Source organism: Mauremys reevesii, linkage group 18 (assembly GCF_016161935.1).
Source record: "Mauremys reevesii isolate NIE-2019 linkage group 18, ASM1616193v1, whole genome shotgun sequence".
Taxonomy (NCBI): Eukaryota; Metazoa; Chordata; order Testudines; family Geoemydidae; genus Mauremys; species Mauremys reevesii.
In genome coordinates this window covers 18,857,676-18,881,505 of record NC_052640.1, presented here as the reverse complement: position 1 = coordinate 18,881,505, position 23,830 = coordinate 18,857,676, and the positions used below count along the sequence as shown (strand labels likewise).

The 23,830-nt window shown below is 51.9% G+C and overlaps 2 protein-coding genes and 3 gene segments (V, D, J or C); all 5 read left to right on the top strand.

Moving 5' to 3' along the window:
* Window positions 1-23,830, top strand: part of LOC120386421 (immunoglobulin lambda-1 light chain-like) — a 459,811-nt gene that overhangs the window by 200,312 nt on the left and 235,669 nt on the right. The gene's annotated exons all lie outside the window — the stretch shown is intronic.
* LOC120386422 (immunoglobulin lambda-1 light chain-like) overlaps window positions 1-23,830 on the top strand; it is a 482,696-nt gene that overhangs the window by 256,170 nt on the left and 202,696 nt on the right. The window lies entirely within an intron of this gene.
* LOC120386423 overlaps window positions 1-23,830 on the top strand; it is a 309,162-nt gene that overhangs the window by 104,791 nt on the left and 180,541 nt on the right.
* On the top strand, window positions 1,830-2,376 carry LOC120386439. The segment is given in 2 exon segments: window positions 1,830-1,911; window positions 2,036-2,376. Coding segments are annotated over 2 exon segments (387 nt in total).
* LOC120386271 lies at window positions 20,872-23,467 on the top strand. The segment is given in 3 exon segments: window positions 20,872-20,951; window positions 21,069-21,422; window positions 23,463-23,467. Coding segments are annotated over 3 exon segments (405 nt in total).

Below are 23,830 nucleotides of genomic sequence, written 5' to 3'. Positions count from 1 at the left end.
ACATTCAAAAGCCTGCGCAGGGAGGAAAATCTGGGCCTGCGAGTCTGAGCCAAGGTCCCGGAAGGGGGGGAGCAGGAAGTAGAACTGGTAAGTGCAAGTGACCATGTAGCTCTAGCCGTGAGGGGGAAACCGTCACCTGCAGGGGCGGCTCTAGCTTTTTGGCCGCCCCAAGCAGTCATGCGCGAGCAGCGGACCTCCGCGGGCATGACTGCAGAGGACCGCTGGTCCCGCGTGGCTCGGCTGGACCTCCCGCGGCTGCGGACGGCTCGCGGCTCGAGCTGCCGCAGTCATGCCTGCGGGAGGTCCAGCCGAGCAGCGGGGACGGCCTCCGCAGTTATGCCTGCGGCAGGTCCAGTCGGGCTCCGTGGACCTCCCGCAGGCATGACTGCGGCAGGACCGCCGGCCCAGCCTGCTGCCCCCCGCGGCCGCAGGGGACGCCCCCTAGATGTTTTGTTTTGCTGGTGCCTAGAGCCGCCCCTGGTCACCTGCAATACACCAAACAGGCGACAGTAACTTTCAGACGACACCTGCCGGCTGGATTTAAAGTCACAACAGTTCCCGCTGTTCTCCTTTTTTCTCTGTGGGCAGCGAGGGCTAGTTGGAGCAGGTGGGAACTGGAGGGGAGCAGGTGCAGTCAGACATCACCATAGAGGAGCCCGTTTGAAACACACACACTCCAGTTTCATGAGCTCTCAGGAGGGTGTCTCCAGGGGTCGCTTTCTTGGTAATTCTCTGATGACATCTGCTCCCTGCTGATACAGGCCAAGCAGGTGCCTGTAAAAGAAATAGCTCTGAGGAGAAACCATCCCAAAGTAAATACAGACCTTCCCCTCAATGGCTTCACCTCGGCCCTAGGACCTGATGGTGCGAGCCCCTCTCCGTGTGCAGGACGATCTCTTGCAGACCGAGCCCTTTGCTTTCCCAATCCTATTCTGCTCTGCATTTACATCGCCAGCCACCAGACACCTGGTTCCCGTTTACAGCTTCAGAGCTTAACGTTAGGAGAGTCCTGCTGGAAACACTGTAGGGAGCTTTGAAACTGCAGGGGAGGGTCCTCAGGAACCCAAGCAGTGCCAGCGTTAATATGATATTTTGGGATGATTGGAGAATGGGGACAGGAGAGCGACTGGGAGGGAAGATCTCTGAGCTCGGTTGTGCCCAACGTGAGCCTTTGAAGCCAGGAGCCACAAACAGCTGAGATGCAGGAGCGAGATTCTGTGCAAGATGAGCGTGAGCTCAGGAGCCAGGTCTGGAGTGCAGAGGTGTGTAAGCGAATTGTCAGTGTAGCGGTGACACCGATCCCATGTGGGCGCAGTGGGTCACCCCAGGGTGAGGTGCAGTGGGAGAAAGGAGCGGGGGCGAAGAGAGAGCTCTCCTATCAAATCACAAACATTTTAAGCCACTCTCTTGCTTGTGGGGCAGCAGAATCCTGATGTTTGAGCACTCGGGGTTGGCAGTAGTGCCTCGTGGCAGTGGCCCAGGGAGGCTACCCCAGAGGGCTAGCAATCTGGGTGCTCGTGAAGGGAACTGAGAGGCTCCCCTCCCCCACTGAGCAGTCTGCCATGACCTTGAATTTGACACGGCTCCGTTGTAAGGATGCCTTGCAAACCCTAGCAGCGCGGTCACTGCAGGACAAGAACTGAAATAACAACCTTATACAGCTGGATCTCATCACCCAGGGATGGTTTCCCCCAGCTTGTACCCATCTCTCTGGTCAGCAGAGCGAATCATATAAGAGTAAATTAGCATAAAGGGTGGAGCTTGGATGCTGCGCACTCAGGAAGATCAATATAAGGGGCAGATTCTGTGGGGCACTCTCAGTGGATCTGGCTTTTTATCCACAAAGGGTCTGAAATCTCTTCACCATGCTCTGGGCTCCCCTCATCGTCCTGCTGGGGACGTGGTGCACAGGTGAGAATGGGGAAGCTGGTTCAATACACATTGAAGTTGCTGCTGGAGTCAATGCACAAACTGTGTCACTAGTGGCCGGGGACGGACACCGTGGGGTTCACAGGCTTCTCCATTATTTTTCCAGGTTCCAGCTCACAGCGTGTGCTGACTCAGCCACCCTCAGTGTCAGTGTCCCCAGGAAACACCGTGAAACTCTCCTGCACCATGAGCAGTGGGACCAGCATCAGTGGCTACTATCTGTACTGGTACCAACAGAAACCTGGGAATTCGCCACGATACCTGCTGAATTACAAATCAGATTCTGACAAAGGCCAGGGCTCTGGGGTCCCTGCTCGCTTCTCTGGTTCCAAAGACACGTCCAGTAACACCGGCTATTTGACCATCTCCGGGACCCTCACAGATGATGAAGCTGATTATTACTGTGCTCTGTGGCACAACAATGCTTGTCACAGTGACACAGACTGATGGGGAAGTGAGACAAAAACTTCCCCTCCCCAAGCCTGGGCCCTGCAAAACTTCACTAACTGTGGAGTTTTCTCTCCAGCCTAACATACGATAGCGCGGCTCATCACAAGGAAATTCATGCGTCACAGCTATTTTCTGCTCCCTGCTCATTCTCCTCCTGCAGGATGCGGGGCTGCCGGCTTAGTCTACCTAAGGGTCAGTGCGGTGAAGGAGGGATGGCAGCTGATGTTACAGCCTCAAGTGACACCACTACTCAGGTGCTCCTAAGATCTTTTCTCCAGCAAAGAGCAGGTAGCTAGCACCCGAGATGTCTGATGTAGGAAAATCAGGTGCGGGGTGTGGGGGGAGGAAGGGCTACTGGAAAGGGGAGGGGCATGAAGGGAGAAAGCAAAGGAAACAAAGATCTCTGGTGGCTCAGGGAAAGAGGGAGGAGGATTCAGAGGTCAGTGTCCTCCGCAGAAAGGGGTACAGGCTGCCGGTTCTGTTATTGCACTGAGCTCGCCCCTGGTCTGAGTGAAGGAGTCCCTCACTTGGCAGCACGGACTGGCGATGATCCCCAGACCTCAGCCTCCCAAACTGGATAAACCTGCCCTCCGTGCAGGCTCCTCATTGCCCTGCAGAGATCCTGTCACAGGACAGAGCTTCTCCCCCGTGTGAGGCCTGTAGAATCAGTCCGATCGCAGCACCCAGAATCCTTCTGGGTTTCCTTTCTTTTCACCCCAGGAATGCCTGTTTTTCCCTGTCCTGGCGTGGCACAACTCCCTATTCAATAAGAGCTGGCAAAATAGTGTCACTCGCCTTCTGTGCAACAGCCGGGTAGGTTTGTGGTCACCTAAAGCATCCCCCAGGCGTTCTCACAGCCCAGGTACATTGCTCCATAGTCTGGTCACTGCCCCCACGGTTGATCCTATGGTTGCACGGCGAAGCAGATCAGCCGCTCAGGCGGAGCTGCCCTCCCATTTTGAGGCCACAACTTGGACCGTTACCAGCGGGGCCTACAACACAAGGATAGCTGATGGGCCATGCTGGCATCTGGCATCGTTCTCGGCCTTTTCAGTGTGGGGAGGTGCATTTCAAAGCCAGAAGATAGATGTTTATTAATGGAGGCAAATTACTTTCCTGTTTTATTGCAACGAACCTGGTAACTGCACATCAGAAAGGACTCCTCTGACTCTCTCTCATGTTTCATATCTAGCAAAAGGAGCCAGTGATTTCACTAGCGAAACCTCTCAAGAAAGAGTCTCAGTGTTAGAAATGAATCAGGATGATTTCAGCCCAGGCAGCGGTCACACCCTGGTGACTTTAGCCACTAGGGGGAGCGCTTTATCTCGAGAAGTGGAGCGTGAGACAATGCCGGCTGTGCAGCAGTGTGCACATATGTGAGGCTGCAGGCTGCTGGGGACTGAAGTTTGGGGTTCAGCAGTGTGGAGCTGTGCTAAGACATTCCAGCAATGGGATGTGAAGACAGTAACACAGAAAACGTTCTTTTTAGAGTTCCGGATCCTTAACCCCATAATTGACACCGATTCCCCGCCACAGAAGTGAAAAGTAGAATACAGTGACTGCGCAGTCAGCACCCCTCAGCTCTGCCATTTCTCTGGCTTTTCCTCGCAGGTTGTGGTCAAAATACCCATCTCCTAATTAGTCATGATTGAGACCCTTCCCTGTCTCAGGGCTCTGCTGGGGAGGGAGAATGGAAGGGGAGGTGCCAGCAGCAGTCAATGAGCAGGGAGAAGATCTGCATGAAGGGACCGTTCTCCAGCTCTGGGGGTTTAAGAGAAATTCCAGCCACAGACCCATTGCATTCTTAAGATGCCTCCAAATCTTCCCAGCCATCCTAGGTTCAGCACCTGTCTAGGTCTTATATCCATGGAAACCATCTCTCATCTCCCTCCATTAGGAGTTTACCAATCCTCCCCTTGGCCTGGGGAGAGTAAGGCAGAGACCAAGGGAGCTCAGGTTTATCCTTGTTGATCTTGACAGGGACAAATGGTGCCCTGCCTGCTGCTTGGTTCGTGTTCTTTCTCTGATCTCCCACCTGCTCTGGTATGGCCATGGAATGAGACAGGCTCCTCCCTGGTATTATTAGACTCAGGATACAGAGCCCCAAATTCCAGTGTCCCCAACCAGAGAAATCCTCATTTCCTTCATGGGTTCCCAAAGCCATTTGTAGAGTCAGTCCCAGCAGGGGAACCTTCTCCATTTGCTGTTCTGCGCTCTGGCTCTTTAAACCCCAGGAGTCGATGCTGGTCAATGGGGGAAGGGTAGTTCACAATGGTGGCTGTGGCTGTGGCAGTGCGAGACCCCCCCACTCTGGACTCTCCACAGAGACTCTTCATGTTTCTCCTACTTGCTTTATTATTTAACCACACCTCAATAAAAGACATTTCAGCCTGAAAAGTATCTTTGTGTGTGGGGAGCATAACAGGGCCAGCATAGGCGGCGAGTTATATGGGCCCATGGTGCCCATGCTCCACCAATATTCAGGAACGTGGGCCCAACTCCACCACTGTTTGGGCGTATATTTTCAGAGCCATTCATAGGGATGGGACAGCTCTGCTTGGACCCGTTTTGAGCACCACCAAAAATTATACAAACCGGGCGCCCATGAGAGCCAGACCAGGCCAGAGCAGAGACAGTGCTCCATCATCCTACCTGCCCCACCCACACCAAGCTGAGTGCAGACTTTGATCCAGATTTCAGCTTCATCACTTGTGTTCTTTCTAAGTCCAGGGGACAATGGCACCTTAGACCTCTCTTAGGCCCTGATCCAGAACCCTCAGAAGTCAACAGTAAGACCCCCACTGACTCCAACAGGCTTTGGAACAGACCCTTAATGCCTTCTGAAGCCTTGCTGATGCAGTGTAATGAAACCGTGCTCCACAGAACAGCTGTCTCGAGTAGCGCTGCACAGATCTTCCAGTTTACTATTCATAAGCCTCCACTTGACTGAACCCTCACCCAGGTGCACTGATGCCTGGGATGGACACATCTTTTTATACCTTGTCCAGAAACATTCTTTTAGAGGTAAAGAAAAAGTGTCACAAAAACACATGTGAATGTCTTGGCTCAGCGGCTCATGTCAGAAGTCTTCACTCAGCCATTCTGGACTCTCTTTGATGTCTCCACCGGCCGATGAATGGTTCAGCCATTCAATGGAACAGCAGAATTAAAACCATGGCGACTTAGGGGAGCAGTCAGATATCATGAATAATGAATCAAAGTGAATAGCGTATGACCGTCTAGTGACGGGAAGTGTCTGTTAAACAATTCTAAATAACAACCAATGTTATATCAATCAAAATGGGTTTCTGGCTAATTTGCGGAGAGAAAAAAGTAAAATTCAATGAATAGTTTCCCCACCTCAAGTTTCTGGGCAGGGCAGGTCTCAAAGCTCCATGACGGTAGTTGTGGGGGGACTGGGGTGTGCTTGGTTCCAAAGCAGTTTGTGGGTGGATTATTTGTGTTCCGACATTATATCCCTTCTACCTGACGTGTCCCCAGCTCTTCCTGCCTCCTTGGTGGCACCAGGGTGACTGTCTTGGACCCCTACAGAACAACTTCTCACCTTTCTTTTTAGTCTCGGGGGGAAATACCCGTTGTGGGGTGACTCTCCTCTAGATATTGTAATAAGCCAATCTCCTGTGGGGAAGCCTGAACTTGTCTTTTCCGTCTGCACTGGCTGGGCTCAGTTCTGCGACACTCTTTGGTCATGCAGATCATTTAGCCAGAATATACCCGGTTTCCCATCCTACCTGTGGCCCCTTCAGTGCCATAGGTTTAACTTTGAGCAGAGCGCTGGGGTTTTATAGCTCCTCATGGAAATGTCTAGGCTGCTTCCATCACATGCTTGAGTCAGCTTGTGGTTACTACTGGAACACAACTGAAAAGCCCTTTTATAAGCCGGGAGCTTCTCATGGAAGGTCTGTCCCCTCCCCTATGGCCATCTCCCGGTGGTGACACAGACCAGCAGAAGAGAGCAAATTAGCATAAAGGGTGGAGCTTGGAAGCTCCCTCACCCTGGAGGGTTAATATAAGGCCAAGACACTGTAGTGTATGTTCAGTGTATCTGGCTGTGACTTTTCCAACAGCCTGAAATCTCCTCACCATGCTCTGGGCTCCTCTCATCGTCCTGCTGGGGACGTGGTGCACAGGTGAGAACGGGGAAAGGGGAGAAGATGAAAAGATTCCTGTTCCCCACTCTGCAGAACTCATCCCCTGCAAGGTGAGGTACCAGAGTCGGGTCCCCCTGAGCGCTAACACCTTTTACCATTGTATCCCCAGCCTCCAGCGCCCAGCCTGTCCTGACTCAGCCGCCCTCCATGACCGCATCCCCTGGACAGACAGTGAAAATCTGTTCCATGAGCAGTGGGGTCACTGTGCAGAGCTATCCCCAGAACTGGCTGCAACAGACGCCTGGCAGCCCTCCGCGACACCTGCTCTATTACTATAGCAGCACGAGCAGGGGCTCTGGGGTCCCCGACCGATTCTCAGGGTCCAAGGAGAGCTCCAGCAACGTTTGGTATTTGACCATCACCAATGTCCAGGCAGAGGATGAGGCTGATTATTACTGTGCTGTGTGGTATAGCAGTGGGGGAGTGTTTCACAGTGAAACAGCCACATGGGGAAGTGAGACAGAAACATCCCCTCAGCAAATCACATCCTCCCTGGTGTAGGTCTGAGCTGGCAGCTGCGCTGGCTGCAGAGGGTGGGGTCTGGCTGTGACATTGTCTGTCGATACCAGAGACTTGACTGCATGACGCTCACTGTGTCCCTGTGCAGGGAGTCAGGAGTTTGTTGGGTCTGGTGCTGGTGGCGTCAGGTCTTTCCATCTTTTCCTTCTCGGTTCGGTGTCAAGTGAACTCCCAAACTCTGAAAGTGAATCTGAGTCCCAGCCACTGGGCTCCAGCTGGTCTTGTCTGGACACCACGAGTCTGCAGTGATTTCATTCTCAACCATTAACCGGCCCAGGGTTGTTCTGAGGTTTCACAGACTTTTTGATGACCCTTCTCTTAGTTTGTAAAGCAGACTCAGAGCAGGTGAGAGTCTCTTGTGTTTGTGTTTCAGTTCCTCCCCAGCCTGCACGAGAACAGCTCTTCTTGGTCTGTGTTTCCCATCCACCTCCCCACATGCCCTGAAGGGAACAAGGCTGGCTGTTGAGTAATAACATTCGTAATAGAAATGATGGTAGAAATGTAACCACTAGGAGGAGCTCGTGATCTATAACATGTCAAAGATGAGAGTATCCATAGCTCGTTCTAAGGATCCTTTCTGCTACAAGCTGCTGAGATCCAGAAGTGTATCTAGATTACAGGGGCATTTCATCTATAGTAAGAAATCTCACATTTATAACTACTACAAATCCCACTACGGAATGTACTATTACTAAATACTAATGAGCTGCATTTTATAGCAAGTTTTTCAATACTGACTTACGGTTCACAATACCCATGCAGGCTATGAGAAAGGCCTTTCTACAACAAGAAATGACATTCATAACCCTGACACCCCCTTCTACCCACAAATCCCAGCCGAACAAAAACCAAAAGGTAAAAAGTAACCCCCCGAAACTAATCAGCTAGGAACAAAAACCTAACAAACAATCAAGAAAAGTAAATGAATGAAATCTAAAAAATCTAACCCACAAACCCTCCACCAGCAGAGTTTCTACCCTGAGTAGAGTCAGAGACTCCATTAGGGTCTCCATTGTTGCTATCAGTTTTACATGGCAGGTGCTCAGATGCTGTGGTGATGGGTGGTGGCATAAACCCCCTAGATAAGGTAGGAGCCTCGTTTCATTGATAAGGAAATTTGGGCTCACAAAAAGTTAGACTTTGGCCATAGTCATTCAGCAGGGCTGGGAATCAAACCTGTATCGCCTGACTCCCAGAGCACTCTTCTAACCTACAGCTCCTGCTTCCTCTCAAACAGTCTACTCTGGAATTCCAGCAGCCCCACCTCCCATCTGTCCCTGTTCCTGGTACCTCCTCATTCCCTAGTTTCCTTATGGGTGACTAGGGACCACAAGAGGGAATAGGAGGAAGGTCAGAGCAGACAGACGTGGATCATATCAGGAGCCCATATGAATTATACAGACTCCAGGAAAGCACACCTCCTCAGGACAGCAATGAGCACGTATTTACCGATCAGCAGGTACTTCAGGGCTGCTCTGTATCACCTGGTGTTGATGGGTCTCAGGTTTGAGTGGGTGGGCAATGTGGCAGGTAGATTCCCATCACACAGAATCCCCATGTCCTTCCACTGCCCCCAGACAGCGGACAAGGTTCCTCATTAGTCCCAAGTCTCCCACGTGGATTATCACCCCATAAAGATCCCTAATGAAGAAGCCAAAACACCTGCAGCCCTGCGGTGTGGCCTGGAGCAGAGAAACCATGGCTGCTGGCAAAGAACAGCTACTAAGCAGATGCATCCCCAGCCACAGAAACCTCACCCTCCTGTATCATCCTCTGACTCCCTGCGCCCTACAATTTCCCCTTCCCACTCCCCTAGCTTTGCTTTCGACGTGTTAATCCTGGGCAAAGTGTATCCATTTCACTCTGCTCATTCCCAGACACTCGGGAGTTGTGTTTGCTCAATCCGTGAGCCAGGTGTGAGCCTGCATGCAAACCTGGGAACTGTCCGGTCAAAAGAGGAAGGGTTGGGGAAGTTCTAAACTACTGAAACCAAGTGTTTAGAATGGAAACCGTCCCACAGTCTAACCTCTAACAGTCGCCCCTGTGAACACTCAAATTCACCCGGACAGAGTCAGCCCTCTGGAAGTGCCACTGAACCGGTGACTTATACAGCAGGAGCTTCTCTCCAAAGCATTGGTCTCCTCTCCCACACAGAGGTGAAAGTAAGCCGGTACGGTCCAGTATGGCCTACCGGCAAGAGCCACACCGGCTTCCTCAGCGGGGATTTAAAGGGCTCAGAATGGCTGCAGGGAGCCCAGAGCCCTTTAAATTTCCTCCCCCTCCTGCACCTCCGGCAGCCGGGCTGGGGCCAGGATTTAAAGGGCTCAGAGCTCTTCCTTGTGGCAGATACTCTCACAGCCACAGGGCACAAAGGTGAGGATGGTTCTGGGGCAGGTGGCAGCTCCATTGTTTTAGGAGCAGGATGCCCCGGGGCTGTGCTATCACCTATCCCTTGTTGACAGAGGACACCTGAAGATGCTGAACTGTTGCAGGATTCTTTGTATGTGACTGGTAATTTGCACATTTCAGGTGCTGGCTGAAAGAGGCCATTGCTGGTGGCAGTTTCTCCTTCGTTTTGTTGTTCTTAGCAAACAGCTCGTCACGCACGTTATCCAGAGATGCTTGCCTCTTCCCACAGTACAGGAAAGATACCAGGGAGACGTGGGCTGCTGATTCTGAAAAAGCTGCAGTTAGGTTGGGCTGCAGTTACCTCCCTTCAAAATTTGCTCGTGACACTGAGCAAGGGCTACATGATTCAGCTGCTGCTTGGTTTTCCTTAACTCGGTGCTTAGGTCAGGCCTATCCATGCCCTAAATTCAAAGTAAGGCTCCTAATTTATAAAACCATCAACAAGCAAAGGCATGGCTAGCTCCTAGACTGTCGTCTCATCTTTGATGTGTGACCATGTCTGAATGTTTCTGCTCTTTGCCCACCAAATGGCTCACACTGTAGGTAATGGGAGCAGGCCTAGCAGTGACAGCAGGCGCTTAAGTTACTGACACGCCACAGCCGATATCTCACGCTTGTTCTTGGGATGGGAAGAAATCACTTTTCTTGTGAACAAAGCTAGGATGGGAAATGAGCAGCATTCACATAGATCGTATCTCACCAGCCTTCCCCTGACCTGACCAACACCCAGCCCCAAACCCCCAAAATCCAAGTGTTGTTAGACTGTCACTTTGGTTGTATGAAGCGGTGCGGCTCTGAGCAAGGCGTGGAATGCCGATGGGCTCGCGAGACACACAAAGGCTGCAGGAGCTTTTCTGTTTAAAAGTGAAAATTGAAAGTGTGCTACAGTTCCCAGACAGAGTCAGATTGGCTTGGAAGTTTGTATGCTGGGAGATGGCCTTGGGTACCATTTGGGGTCATGGTCGGAGGGCTCCTGAGATACAGCCCTTCCCCTCCTGGCCAATGACGTGTTTAATTTTACTGTGCTCTGAAAGACCCGGAATAGCATCTGGGATACAATTTGGAGGTCGTTTGGTGAACAGAGCCTCCCCTTTCCCCAACCCTGTTTTTACAATGAGGAAAACTGCCCAGGGGACTCCAGAGGAGTTTTAGCTGGTGGTGCAGACAGCACGGGCACAGCAGACATGCCGTGCTGAGCTGCGGAGCAAACTGAGAATGAGTGTGCTCCATACATGCCCCAGGCAGGGGCGGCTCTAGCCATTTCGTTGCCCCAAGCAGGGCGGCACGCCGCGGGGGGCGCTCTGCCGGTCGCCGGTCCTGCAGCTCCGGTGGACCTCCCGCAGACGTGCCTGTGGATGCTCCACTGAAGCCAAGGGACCAGCGGACGGACCCTCCGCAAGCACGTCTGCGGGAGCTCCACCGGAGCCACCTGCCGCCCTCCCGGCGACTGGCAGAGCGCCCCCCACGGCGTGCCGCCCCAAGCACGCGCTTGGCGTGCTGGAGCCTGGAGCCGCCCCTGGCCCCAGGCTCACAATCCAGACTTCAGGGGAGCTAAGAATGGACTCACTCTGTCCACACCACGCCAGATCCACAAAGGGACATAGGTGCCTAAGGTCCAGTTGTAGGCACCACTGCGACCCACAAAATCCCTGCTCGGCTGTCGCCCAACCCTGTAGGTGCCTAAACTCACTAGGCAGCTACGTATTTGCTCTAAAAGTTCCCCAGGAACCTGTGTTTCTGCCCCAGCATGATTCTCAAACTGCCCTGCCGACCGTGCCTGTGGGACTTGGCCTGCTCACAGGCCACTGAACTCCACACAAGGCGACTGGGGAGGAGACAGCCTCCCTTATACCATGTAGCTCAATAGCTCAGGTATTCATCCAGGCTAGAGCCTGCTTCCGTTTCCGCCCTCTGCCTGATGAAGGGAAGGGATCTGAACAGGGATCTGCCACCTCTCAGATGAGTGTCCCGGGACGAGGAGTGCGTCCCTCTCCTAACCCTGAAGCAGGGAAATGACAGGCCGAAAGGGGAAGGATTGGGAAAACAAAAAGGTTAGAATGGACACTGTCGCACAGCCTGAACTCCAGCAGCCTCCACTACAAGCGTTCAAATGAAACCTTGATCCTGGCAGACGGTCATTGCTGGAGTGGAGCTGAGTTAGGGACCTTATACAGCAGGAGCTCCTCCCTAAGGGATGGTCTCTCCTCCCACGTGCCCGGCTCTCTGTGATCATAGGAGCCAATCAGATAAGAACAAACTAGAATAAAGGTGGAGCTTAGATGCTGCTCCCCCAGTAGGATCAATATAAGGGGCAGTGACTGTCAGGATGTCTCAGTGGATCTGGCTGTTTTCTCCTAAGGGCCCGAAATCTCCTCACTATGCTCTGGGCTCCCCTCATCGTCCTGCTGGGGACGTGGTGCACAGGTGAGAACAGGGGAGAGTGAGTTAAATAAGTTGCTGCTGAAGCCGATGCACAACCAGATTCACTAGTGGTTGGGGACGGACAGGGAGGGTTTGATAAATTTTCACCATATTTTCCAGGTTCCAGCTCGCAGCCTGTGGTGACTCAGCCACCCTCATTGTCAGTGTCCCCAGGAAACACCGTGAAACTCTCCTGCACCATGAGCAGTGGGACCAGCATCAGTGACTACTATGTGTCCTGGTACCAACAGAAACCTGGGAATTCTCCACGATACCTGCTGACATACTATTCAGATTCCAGCAAGCACCAGGGCTCTGGGGTCCCTGCTCGCTTCTCTGGTTCCAAAGACACGTCCAGTAACACCGGCTATCTGACCATCTCTGGGGCCCTGGCAGAGGATGAGGCTGATTATTACTGTGCAGTGATAAAGAGTGGCACTGCTGCTCCACACAGTGACACAGAGAGATGGGGAAGTGAGACAAAAACACCCTTCCCTCCTCTCCCTAGGCCTGGGCCCTGTGTGCAAAGTTCACCAGTTGCACAGTTTTGTCTCTGGCTGTGACAAATCACACAGCTGTTTATGAGCAGGAAATTCACAGCTATTTCTGGATCCCTCCTCATTCTCCTTCTGCAGGATGGGGACTATCACCTTCTTCTCCCTACAGTCAGCATCTCCTCTGCTATCAGAGTGGGGAGCGAGAGACAACACTCCTATCACAGCCATAAGTGTCAGCACAATTTAATTCCTTCTCAGATCTTCCCCAAGGCCTCCAGCAAAGACAATGGAGTCAGGCCCTGAGATTTCTGTAGCAGAAAGAAATCAGAGGCAGAGGGGTGGATGGGTATAGAGGGGAATGGGGCATGAGGGACCCCAGATAAGGAAACCAAGGGCTATTCAGGTGGCATGACTGGCTGAGAGGGGTTGGCAGGGCAGATTTCTGAGCTCAGTTTTGGGCACTGTGAACTTGACACCAGATGAGCCATTAAAGGGCGGGATACCGGAGAGACCGTGCCAGATGCAGGAATGAGCAGCAGGAGACAGGGCTGGTGTGACATTACACCCCATATTCTTTATGGAAATATGCTTATCATATAGATATGGCATAACTGAGATATATTTTATGCCAGATGGATCTTGTAAGTATCATTCAAAATGTTTCAATTCACTGAATGTGATTATCCAATTTCTGTGCATGTATAATTTCTGTATCTAAAGTTAGGAATATTGACTGTGTAACAATTACAGCTGTGTGTGTATTTGGGAGACACACACCGGACAAAAGGCCATTAGCTTTGATGGGCCATTAGGAAAAAAGAATAAGACTTTGAAGATAGTCATTTCACTCCTTCTTGAGAGGCGTCCTGCGACCTACCTGTGACACTGCTAGGTCAGGTGGTCCTGTCACCTGGCACTAAACACCATCTTGGACTTCCAGTAATTTTCCACGAAAAGGAGGGTGGGAGGTCAAGACTGGGAAACAAAAGATTCCTGCCTTATGTAAACCTTATTTCAGGCTGGGCAGTAAGGCAAACAAGACCCATCTCCATTGTCTTCCTGCCCAAGAAGAAAGGCTGCTGCAAGTGCCTGAAGAGACAAAGGAACTGAGCAGTAGGACAGGCTGGGGCTGAGTCCAGACTAAGACAGGAGTCTAGTCTGTCAAGAGAAATAGCTGGAACTCTAAGCTATAGAGACTCTGCAACTTGCCTGAAACAACACTTAGGGTGAGGAATTATTTCTTCAAATCCGTCTCTTTAAGATCTTAATCTTGGTATGTGTGTTTTCTTTTCTTTTCTTAGCAATCTGCCTTGTTCTCTTTGCTACCCCTTATAATCACTTAAAATCTGCCCTTTATAGTTAATAAACTTTTTTTTTTAATTCTTAAACCCATTTTGTGCAATTATTATCTGGAGGGGCAAGAAGCTGTGCGTATCTCTCCTCACATTGAGGGAGAGAGCGAATTTTTATGAGTTTGCGCTGGGCAGATCTTTCTATACAGTGCAAGACAATATTAGTTTGGGTTTACTCCCCAAAGGGGGTGTGCACGCGGGTGCTGGTTGAATCTTCTCACACAGAGCTGACTTCAGTCTGTGTCTGCAGCTGGGTGTGGCCTTTCCTCTGTGTGTGTGTGTGCTATAGAGAGCCTAGCACAGCACAAACAGGGTGTGAAAACCCAGGATACAGGAAAGGGCAGGGCCAGTGAGACCCCAGCACCTCAGGTGGTATCCTGGACGGGGGTAAGGGGGAAAGGGGTCCAACCCGTCACAGCCAGAGTGGAGAAATGTATCAGCACAGAGGTGAGACTGACCCCATGTGAGCGGATGGAGATACTGAAGGATAACGCACAGAGAGAGAAAAGGCGAGGACAAGGAGGGAGCCCTGTGGGACTCCCACAGAGAAGGGGAACGGAGAAGGAGGAGGAGCTGACAAAAGAGATGCTGGCAGAGCAGCCAGGGTGGTAAGGGAAATCCAGCCCAATGACTCACTACCCCAGGTATCCGAGAGCCCATCATCCCCCGGCACCGCTCTCTGCACTGGTTTCCCATTGAACAGGGGCCAAATTCTACCTTTAAGTTCCCATCTTCATTGTCCTTCATCACAGTCAGCATCTCATGCAGTTTTACAGTGAATGCAGCGCTAATAAGGGGTTTTGCTGAAAGCCCCAGATTCTGGAGTCCAGTGATTCCATGAGCATCTCGGCTTTCAGTAACTAGGTAAGGAAGTTTCCAGCCCTTGGGATGGCAGAGAAGATATTGAAAAAGTGACCCTAGCATGCCCAAAAGGCTCCAATCCATGCGTATATTTATTCATTTCATTATTTCCAGCAGCCTGACTCAGAATTTTAGAACGCTAGGAGCCAGCTGTTTGCTTCATGGCATTGGCCTAACTCACCTGCGGAGGCTGCCAGGAGCCTGCATGCAGTGCTAGCAGCCTCAGGAAGTGAAGGTTTAAGGGACCCAGTGGAGCTGAGCAGTGCTCCATGAACCTGGAGCTACACCTCCCAATTTGGCCTCTGTGGGTCAGCTCCCCTCTGCTTCCAGCGTTCCCTGTCCCCAGCAGGCCCCACCTTCTTTCTAACTCCCCACCCAGCTTCACATCCCTAAGGGGCTGCCTGACGTGCACAGGGCCAGCTGCAGCCAGGGGCGGCTCTAGAGATCACGCTGCCCCACGCTGCGCCGCCCTTCCCCGGTCCCGCGGCGGGTCCCCTCTTCCCGCGGCTCCAGTTGAGCTCCTGCCGACGTGCCTGCGGCAGGTCCACCGGAGCCCGGGACGAGCGGACCTGCCGCAGTCATGCCTGCGGGAGCTCAACCGGAGCCGCGGGAAGACGGGACCCGCCGCAGTCTTGCCTGCGGCAGGTCCGCTCGTCCCGGGCTCCGGTGGACCTGCCGCAGGCATGCCGGCGGGAGCTCAATCGGAGCCAAATGCCGCCCCCCCCGGGAAACGGCCGCCCCAAGCGCCTGCTTGGCGCGCTGGGGTCTAGAGCCGCCCCTGGCTGCAGCGTTTGGGGGTCAGCAGGAATGGCTGGGCTAAGGCAGAGCAACTTCTAGTGATTTTAAAAATTCATCCAGGAGGCAAATCTGGGCTGAGGAATAGGTCCCAGCCCCCTAATCATTTTCGTCACCCTCCACTGGACTCTCTCCAATTTGTCCACATGCCTTCTGTAGTGGGGGGCCCAAAACTGGATGTAATACTCCAGGTGAGGCCTCACAAATGTTGAATAGAGGGGAATAATCACTTCCCTCACTCTGCTGGCAGTGCTCCTACTAATACAGCCCAATATGCCATTAACCGTCTTGGCAACAAGGGCACAGTGCTGATTCATATCCAACTTCCCATCCAGTGTAACCCCTAGGTCCTTTTCTGCAGAACTGCTGTTTAGCCAGTCGGTCCCCAGCCTGTAGCAGTGCACGGGATTCTTTCTTCCTAAGAGCAGGACTCTGCACTTGTCCTTGTTGAACCTCTTCAGATTTCTTTTGGCCCAATCCTCCAATTTATCTAGGTCACTCTGGAACCTATCCCTACCCTCCAGCGTATCGACCTCGCCCCCATAGTTTAGTGTAATCTGTGAATTTGCTGAAGGTGCAATTAATCCCATCATCCAGATCATTAATAAAAAAAACTGAACAAAACCAGTACTAGGACTGACCCCTGGGGCACTCCGCTTGATACCGGTTGCCAACTAGACATCGAGCCATTGAGCCCATCTGTGTCTGCAGCTGGGTATGGCCTTACCTGTGTGTGTGTGCGTGTGTGTATGTGTGTGTGTGTGCACATGCGCTATAGAGGGCTTGAGAGTCTAGCACAACAAAAACAGGGTGTGAAAGCCCAGGCTGCTGGAAAGGGCGGGCTCAGTGAGACCCCAGCACCTCAAGTGGCATCCCGGATGGTGGTGTCCAACTGTCACAGCCAGAGTGGAGAAATGTATCAGCACAGAGGTGATACTGACCCCATATAAGCAGATGGAGATACTGAAGGATAAGGCTCAGAGAGAGAAAAGCAGAGAACAAGGAGGGAGCCCGCTGGGACTCCCACAGAGAAGGGGAACGGGGAAAGAGGTGATGCTGATTGAGCAACCAGGGAGGTAGGGGAAATCCAGCCCAATTACTCAGCACCCCAGATGTCAGAGACCCCATCATCCCCAGGCACCGCTCTCTGCACTGGTTTCCCATTGAACAAAGGCCAAATTTAACCTTTAAGTTCCAATCTTCATTGCCCTTCATCACAGTCACCATCTCTTGCAGTTTTATAGCAAGTCCAGCGCTAATTAGGGGTTCTGCTGAAAGCCCCAGATTCTGGAGTCCAGTGATTCCATGAGCACCTCGGCGTTCAGTGACTAGGTAAGGAAATTTCTAGCCCTCGGGATTTCTGAGAAGATATTGAAAACATGACCCTAGCATGCCTGAAAGCCTCAAACATTCAAGCACACAGCTCCCCACTGCTTCCAGCCTTCCCTGTCCCCAGCAGTCCCCACCTTAGTGCTAACTCCCCTCCCAGCTCGTCATCCCTATGGGCTGTCTGAGGTGCACAGGGCCGACTGCAGCGTTTGGGGTCAGCAGGAATGGCTGGGCTAATGCAAAGGTTACTAACAAGCAGAGCAACTTCTTCTGACTATAAAAATTCATCCAAGAGGCAAATCTGGGCTGGGGAATAGGAACCAAGGTCCCGAGCTGGCCTGGGGAGCTGGAATTAGAAAAGGAAAAGTTGGTAAAAACGGTCAGCTGGGGCAAGAGATCACTTCTGCAAGTGTAGCGCTGGCCAGTAGAGGGAGCACTTCAACTAGAACATGCCAAACAGGAGAAACTGGCCACTTTTTGTAATGGTTCATTCGGGCACATGCTGCTGGGGAGGGATACCATGGGGGGCTACAACAATAATAACAGTGATGCTTTTTTCCTGGTACCTCCCAGGTGCTCCCTTTTCCCTTCTTTCCTTGTGGGCAGAGAGGGGCAGATGAAGCAGGTGGGAACTGGAGGAGAGCAGGTGTCGTCAGACATCACCATGCGAGGAGCCCGTAGGACATACACACTCTCCGTGTGTCATTTCTCAGTCTCTCAGGAGGGTGTCTCAAGGGGACGCTTTCCGGGAATTCTCTGGTGACATTTGCTCCCTGCTGATACAGACTAAGCAGGGGCCTGTCCATGAAACAGCACTGAGCAGAAACCTGTCCAAATTGAACACACACAAACTATCCCCTGAACTACCCCCCTTCCCCTCCGTGGCTCCAACTCTGCCCTAGGATCTAATGGTGCGAGCCCCTCAGTGTGCAGGACAATGTCTTGCAGACCGAGCCCTTTGCTTTCCCAACTCCCATTCTGCTCTGCATTTACATCACCAGCCACCAGACACCTCATCCTGTTACATTCCCAAAGATTTACAAGAGGGGATTCCTACCAGAAACCAAGCAAAGCTTTGAAACTGCAGTGGATGGTCCCCAATAATTTAACCTTTCCCCAGGGCAGTGCCAACGCTGATACGACATGTCTAACCACAGTGTCTAATGATCCTTTTATTCTTCTGAGGTGCAAGCTCTGTATGCCTCAGCAGGGCAGCCTGGGTTCAACAATACCTCTTCTACATCATTAAATATTTGATTTTTATACAAAAAGGGGCTGATTCACCTTTCAGTTACTCCACTTTTACAAGGTAAACTTCAGGGGAGTTACCTGGGATTTATAACATTGTAGAGCAGAGAAGACTTAGCCCCAGAATCTTTCCTCCATGTCTCTGCCCCTCTCATAGGGGTGAATGAGGAGGCTTTAGTAGCTAGCAAGCAAGAAGCAGATTTGCATGAAGGGGCCGTTCTCCAGCTCTGGGGGTTTAAGAGAGAATCGGAGGGTCCCAGCCACAGACCTGTTAACCTCAGGAAGCCGAGCTCGTCTGGATTCCCACCATGGCCTGGGCCCCTCTGCTCCTGGCGCTGATCACTTACTGCTCAGGTGATACATGATGTTTGCTTTTCCCCCTGACTGCCTGCAGATCATGTTATCTGGGGATAAAGTCAATGCTGAGTCATTTTATTCATGAATTTTCTCCTCCTATTGCAGGTTCTGTCGCCCAGTACGTGCTGACTCAGCCACCTTCAGTGTCTGTGTCTCCAGGGCAAAACACTCAACTCACCTGCTCCGGGAACAACATTGATAGCAAGAATGTGCAGTGGTACCAACAGAAACCTGGCAGCTCCCTGCTACTCGTTATATATTTTAGTAGCAGCAGACCCTCCGGAATCCCTGGTCGATTCTCTGGTGCCAACTCCGGGAACACGGCCACGTTAACCATCACTGGAGTCCAGGCGCAGGACGAGGCTGATTATTACTGTCAGGTGTGGGACAGCAGCAGTGCTCAGAATCACAGTGACACAGTCAGATGGGGAAGTGAGACATAAACCTCGTGTCATCAAAGAAAACATGTCCTGACGAGGGCTTCCTTCTGTAGGGGAGACGGGGTGTGAGGGGAAGATGTTTCCTCTCAGTAACAATATTTCCAGCTGCATGTAGGCGACTGGTCACCTACTCACTGTCCTCACTGGGGATTTCAATGTACAGCAAGTTCCCATTGAGGGCAAGAGGAGTGGGAGCGATTTGTAACCAGAGGGAATTCACTTACGTTTCTTAAACACTTAAAGCAATAAACTGTGCATCTCCCTCCATTGCTCCAGCCTCTCTCTGGTCTGACATCGCCAGTGGAGGTCGTGGGCTCTCAGACAAGCTTGGGTTCTATGTCTCAAACCTACACTTCTAAGATTTAAAATACTCTCCCTCCCCTCTGAGCTCCCACCCAGAACCAATATCGTCTCTAACGGGGAAACTTGAACACGGAAGCAGGGCAATGGAAGCTGCCCCCGCACTCTACTCCCAAGCGTGAAACCCTTCGGTGCCTTTGGCCTCTCACTCAGGAATGGTCAGAACCTCTCAATCTGCCCTGGCTGTAAAAGCTGGGTCAGCTCCAGAATTGCTGAGCTGGTTCAGTGACACCAGGGCGTTTGCAGAAGATACCAGAGGTCTCAGGGCAAGGTCAGGGGATCTCTGCACTGATCCTCAGCTCTTTGTGTCCCACCTCGTGTTCAATGCAAGTAAATAAAGTGTTGGAGATGAGCCATGATTCTGTCAGCCAGTGTCACCCCCTGCTCACTGTTTGTGCTGCTCATAGCAGACCCTTCCCTTCCCAGGGTTGAGGTGAGTTCCGTGGGGCTGTGCTTGGTCACCCATTTTATAATCCAGGAGCTTTAAAAAATAAACAGAGGCTAAATATCCCAACTGGAGAGTCATGTCCGTGTTTGATTTTCCAGCTGGTTCAATCTGGGTGCCCTGGCCCTCCCACGGTGGCCAGTCTGCCATGGGACCCAGTCTGTGAGATCAGATCCATTGTGAGGAACTCCTGGAAATGCCTGAATTCAGCTGGGAACTGGCTTTTGTCATGTGGCTTAAAGCTGAACTTCATGTGTCAGGCACAGAACCTTCCAGAAGGCAGGGACTCTGAGTAGCATGGGACAGAGACGGGCTCTCCCTTCCCTTTTCTAATCAATGCTGGAAGATGTGTTTTGGTCTGTCTTGGTGCTGCTGAGACTTCGTGTGGTTTTTTTGCCTTTCATGATGTTTCTAGCACATTCCAAGAGCAAGGAGCCAGGAGAATTCCTGAGGAGAAGCCTCCTCAGACTGTGATGAGTCTCACTGGTCTTTAGTAATAAACAATGACAATAACACTTTGTTCCTCAGTGGGATTTTCATTCCCAGCTCTCAGCACAAGGGGCGGCAGAGTCGCCGCCCACTTCTCTGAATTCCATTTTCTGCCCAATAAAAACTGCTCATGAATAAACAGAAGCTCGTGTAGCCCAGCTGGGCAGCCTGGAGATGATGGAAATAAATCATCCCAGTGAGCAGAGAACAGCTCCTAATAATGTACATTGCCAGACACAAACCCAGCTCCTCTAGTGTGGGCCCTTAGATGGGAGAATGGAACTTTGCAGAATCCCCCCATTTCCTCCTTAGCTCTGCCCTAGTTGGCTCCAGAAATGGTTAATCCTGGGCAAAGTGTATTTATTGCCCTCTCCTCCGTCTCAGAAACTGCTGAGTTGGTTTCTGATCAGTGTGAGTGATCCGTGAACCCTCAGGCTAAGCAGGGAAATGACAGGCCGAAAGGGGAAGGATTGGGAAAGTTACAAATCACTGAAAACGAGGGGTTAGAATGGAAACTGTCACACAGCCTGAACTCCAGCAGCCTCCAGTGCGAGCGTTCAAATGAAACCTTGATCCTGGCAGACGGTCATTGCTGGAGTGGAGCTGAGCTAGGGACCTTATACAGCAGGAGCTCCTCCCTAAGAGATGGTCTCTCCTCCCACGTGCCCGGCTCTCTGTGATCATAGGAGCCAATCAGATAAGAACAAACTAGCATAAAGGTGGAGCTTAGATGCTCCCACTTCCCCAGTAGGATCAATATAAGGGCCAGTGACTGTCAGGACATCTCAGTGGATCTGGCTGTTTTCTCCTAAGAGCCTGAAATCTCCTCACCATGCTCTGGGCTCCCCTCATCGTCCTACTAGGAACATGGTGCACAGGTGAGAAAAGGGGGGAGTGGATTACATAAGTTGCTGCTGAAGCTAATGCAGAACCAGACTCACTAGTGGCTGGGGAAGGACAGGGAGGGGTTGATAAATTTCCACCATATTTTCCAGGTTCCAGCTCGCAGCCTGTGGTGACTCAGCCGCCCTCAGTGTCAGTGTCCCCAGGAAACACCGTGAAACTCTCCTGCACCATGAGCAGTGGGACCAGCATCAGTGACTACTATGTGTCCTGGTACCAGCAGAAACCTGGGAATTCTCCACGATACCTGCTGTATTACTATTCAGATTCCAGCAAGGGCCAGGGCTCTGGGGTCCCTGCTCGTTTCTCTGGTTCCAAAGACACATCCAGTAACACCGGCTATTTGACCATCTCCGGGGTTCTGGCAGAAGATGAGGCTGACTATTACTGTGCTGTGCAGAAGAGTGGCAGTGCTGTTCTACACAGTGACACAGACAGATGGGGAAGTGAGACAAAAACACCCTTCCCTCCTGGAGCTCCCCCAGCCTGGGCCTTGTGTGCAAAGTTCACCAGCTGCACAGTTTTGTCTCTGGCTGTGACAAATCACACAGCTGTTTATGAGCAGGAAATTCACAGCTATTTCCTGCTCCCTCCTCATTCTCCTTCTTCAGGATGGGGACTATCACCTTCTTCTCCCTAAGAGTCAGCATCCCCTCTGCCATCAGAGTGGGGAAAAAAAGACAACATTCCTATCACAGCCGTAAGTGTCAGTACAATTTAATTCCTTCTCAGACCTTCCCCAAGGCCTCCAGCAAAGACAATGGAGTCAGGCCCTGAGATTTCTGATGCAGAAACACATCAGAGGCAGAGGGGTGGATGGGTATAGAGGGGAATGGGGCATGTGGCGCCACAGATAAGGAAACCAAGGGCTATTCAGGAGGCATGACAGGCTGAGAGGGGTTGGCAGGGAAGATTTCTGAGCTCAGTTTTGGCTCATGTGAGCTTGACACCAGAGGAGTCATTGAAGGGCGGGATACCGAAGAGACCCATGCCAGATGGGAGAATGAGCAGCAGGAGACAGGGCTGGCGTGGAGAAGTGTCTGGGGGAGTTGTCAGCACAGAGGTGATACTGAGCCCACGTGAGCAGAGTGAGATACCGAAGGATAAGGCTCAGATAGAGAACAAGGAGGGAGCCCTGTGGGACTCCCACAGAGAAGGGGAATGGGGAAGGAGGAGGTGCTGACAAAAGAGATGCTGACAGCACAGCCAGGGAGGTAGGGGAAATCCAGCCCAATTACTCAGCACCCCAGTGTCCCAGAGCCCATCATTCCCCGGCACCGCTCTCTGCACTGGTTTCCCATTGAACAGGAGCAAAATTCAACCTTTAACTTCCCATCTTCATTGCCCTTCAGCAGAGTCACCATCTCTTGTGGTTTTATCGCGAGTCCAGTGCTAATTAGGGTTTTTGGTGAAAGCCCCAGATTCTGAAGTCCAGTGATTCCATGAGAACCTCGGCTTTCAGTGACTAGGTGACGACGTTTCTAGCTGTTGGATTGAAAATGTGACCCTAGCATGCCAGAAAGGCTCAAACACTCAAATTACACGTAAAATGGGGCCCCCATGTGTAGATTTATTCATTTCATTATTTCCAGCGGCCTGACTCAGAATTTTTGAACCCTAGGAGCTGGGTGTTTGCTTCATGACACTGGCCCATGTTACCTGTGGAGGCTGCCAGGAGCCTGCATGCAGTACTAGCAGCCATGGGGAGCGAAGGGTTAAGGGACCCAGTGGGCTGAGCAGTGCTCCAGGACCCTGCGGCTACAACTCCCCATTTGGCCTCTGTGAGTCAGCTCCCCTCTGCTCCCAGCCTTCCCTGTCCCCAGCAGGCCCCACCTTCTTTCTAACTCCCCTCCCAGCTTTGCATCCCTATGGGCTGTCTGGGGGAACAGGGCCGGCTGCAGCGTTTGGGGTCAGCAGGAATGGCTGGGCCAATGCAAAGGTTACTAAGAAGCAGAGCAACTTCTCGTGACTTTTAAAATTCTGCCAGGAGGCAAATCTGGGCTGGGGAATAGGAACCAAGGTCCCGAGCTGGCCTGGGGAACTGGAATTCGAATAGGAAACGTTGGTAAAACTGTCAGCTGGGGCAAGAGATCACTTCTGCAAGTGTAGCGCTGGCCAGTAGAGGGAGCCCTTCAGCTAGAACATGCCAAGCAGGAGACACTGGGCATTGGTTGTAACGAATCATTTGACCGCATGCTACTGGGGAAGGATACTATGGGGGGCTACAACAATCATAACAGTGATGCTTTTTTCCTGCTACCTCCCAGGTTCCCCCTTTTTCCTTCTTTCCTTGTGGGCAGAGAGGGGCAGGTGAAGCGGGTGGGAACGAGAGGAGAGCAGGTGCCGTCAGACATCACCATACGAGTAGCCCATAGAACATACACATATACAAATGACCCCATGTCATTTCTCAGTCTCTCAGGAGGGTGTCTCAAGGGGACGCTTTCCGGTAATTCTCTGGTGACATTTGCTCCCTGCTCATACAGACTAAGCAGGTGCCCGTACATGAAACAGCACTGAGCAGAAACCTGTCCAAATTGAACACACACAAACTATCCCCTGAACTACCCCCCTTTCCCTCCGTGGCTCCAACTCTGCCCTAGGATCTGATGGTCCGAGCCCCAATCCGTGTGCAGGACGATCTCTTACTGACTGAGCCCTTTGCTTTCCCAGCTCACATTCTGCTCTGCATTTACATCGCCAGGCACCAGACACCTCATCCACTTCTCCATTCCCAAAGCTTTACAAGAGGAGATTCCTACCAGAAACTGGGCAAAGCTTTGAAACTGCAGTGGCTGGTCCCCAGGAATTTAACTTTTCCCCAGGGCAGTGCCAACGCTGATACGATATGTCT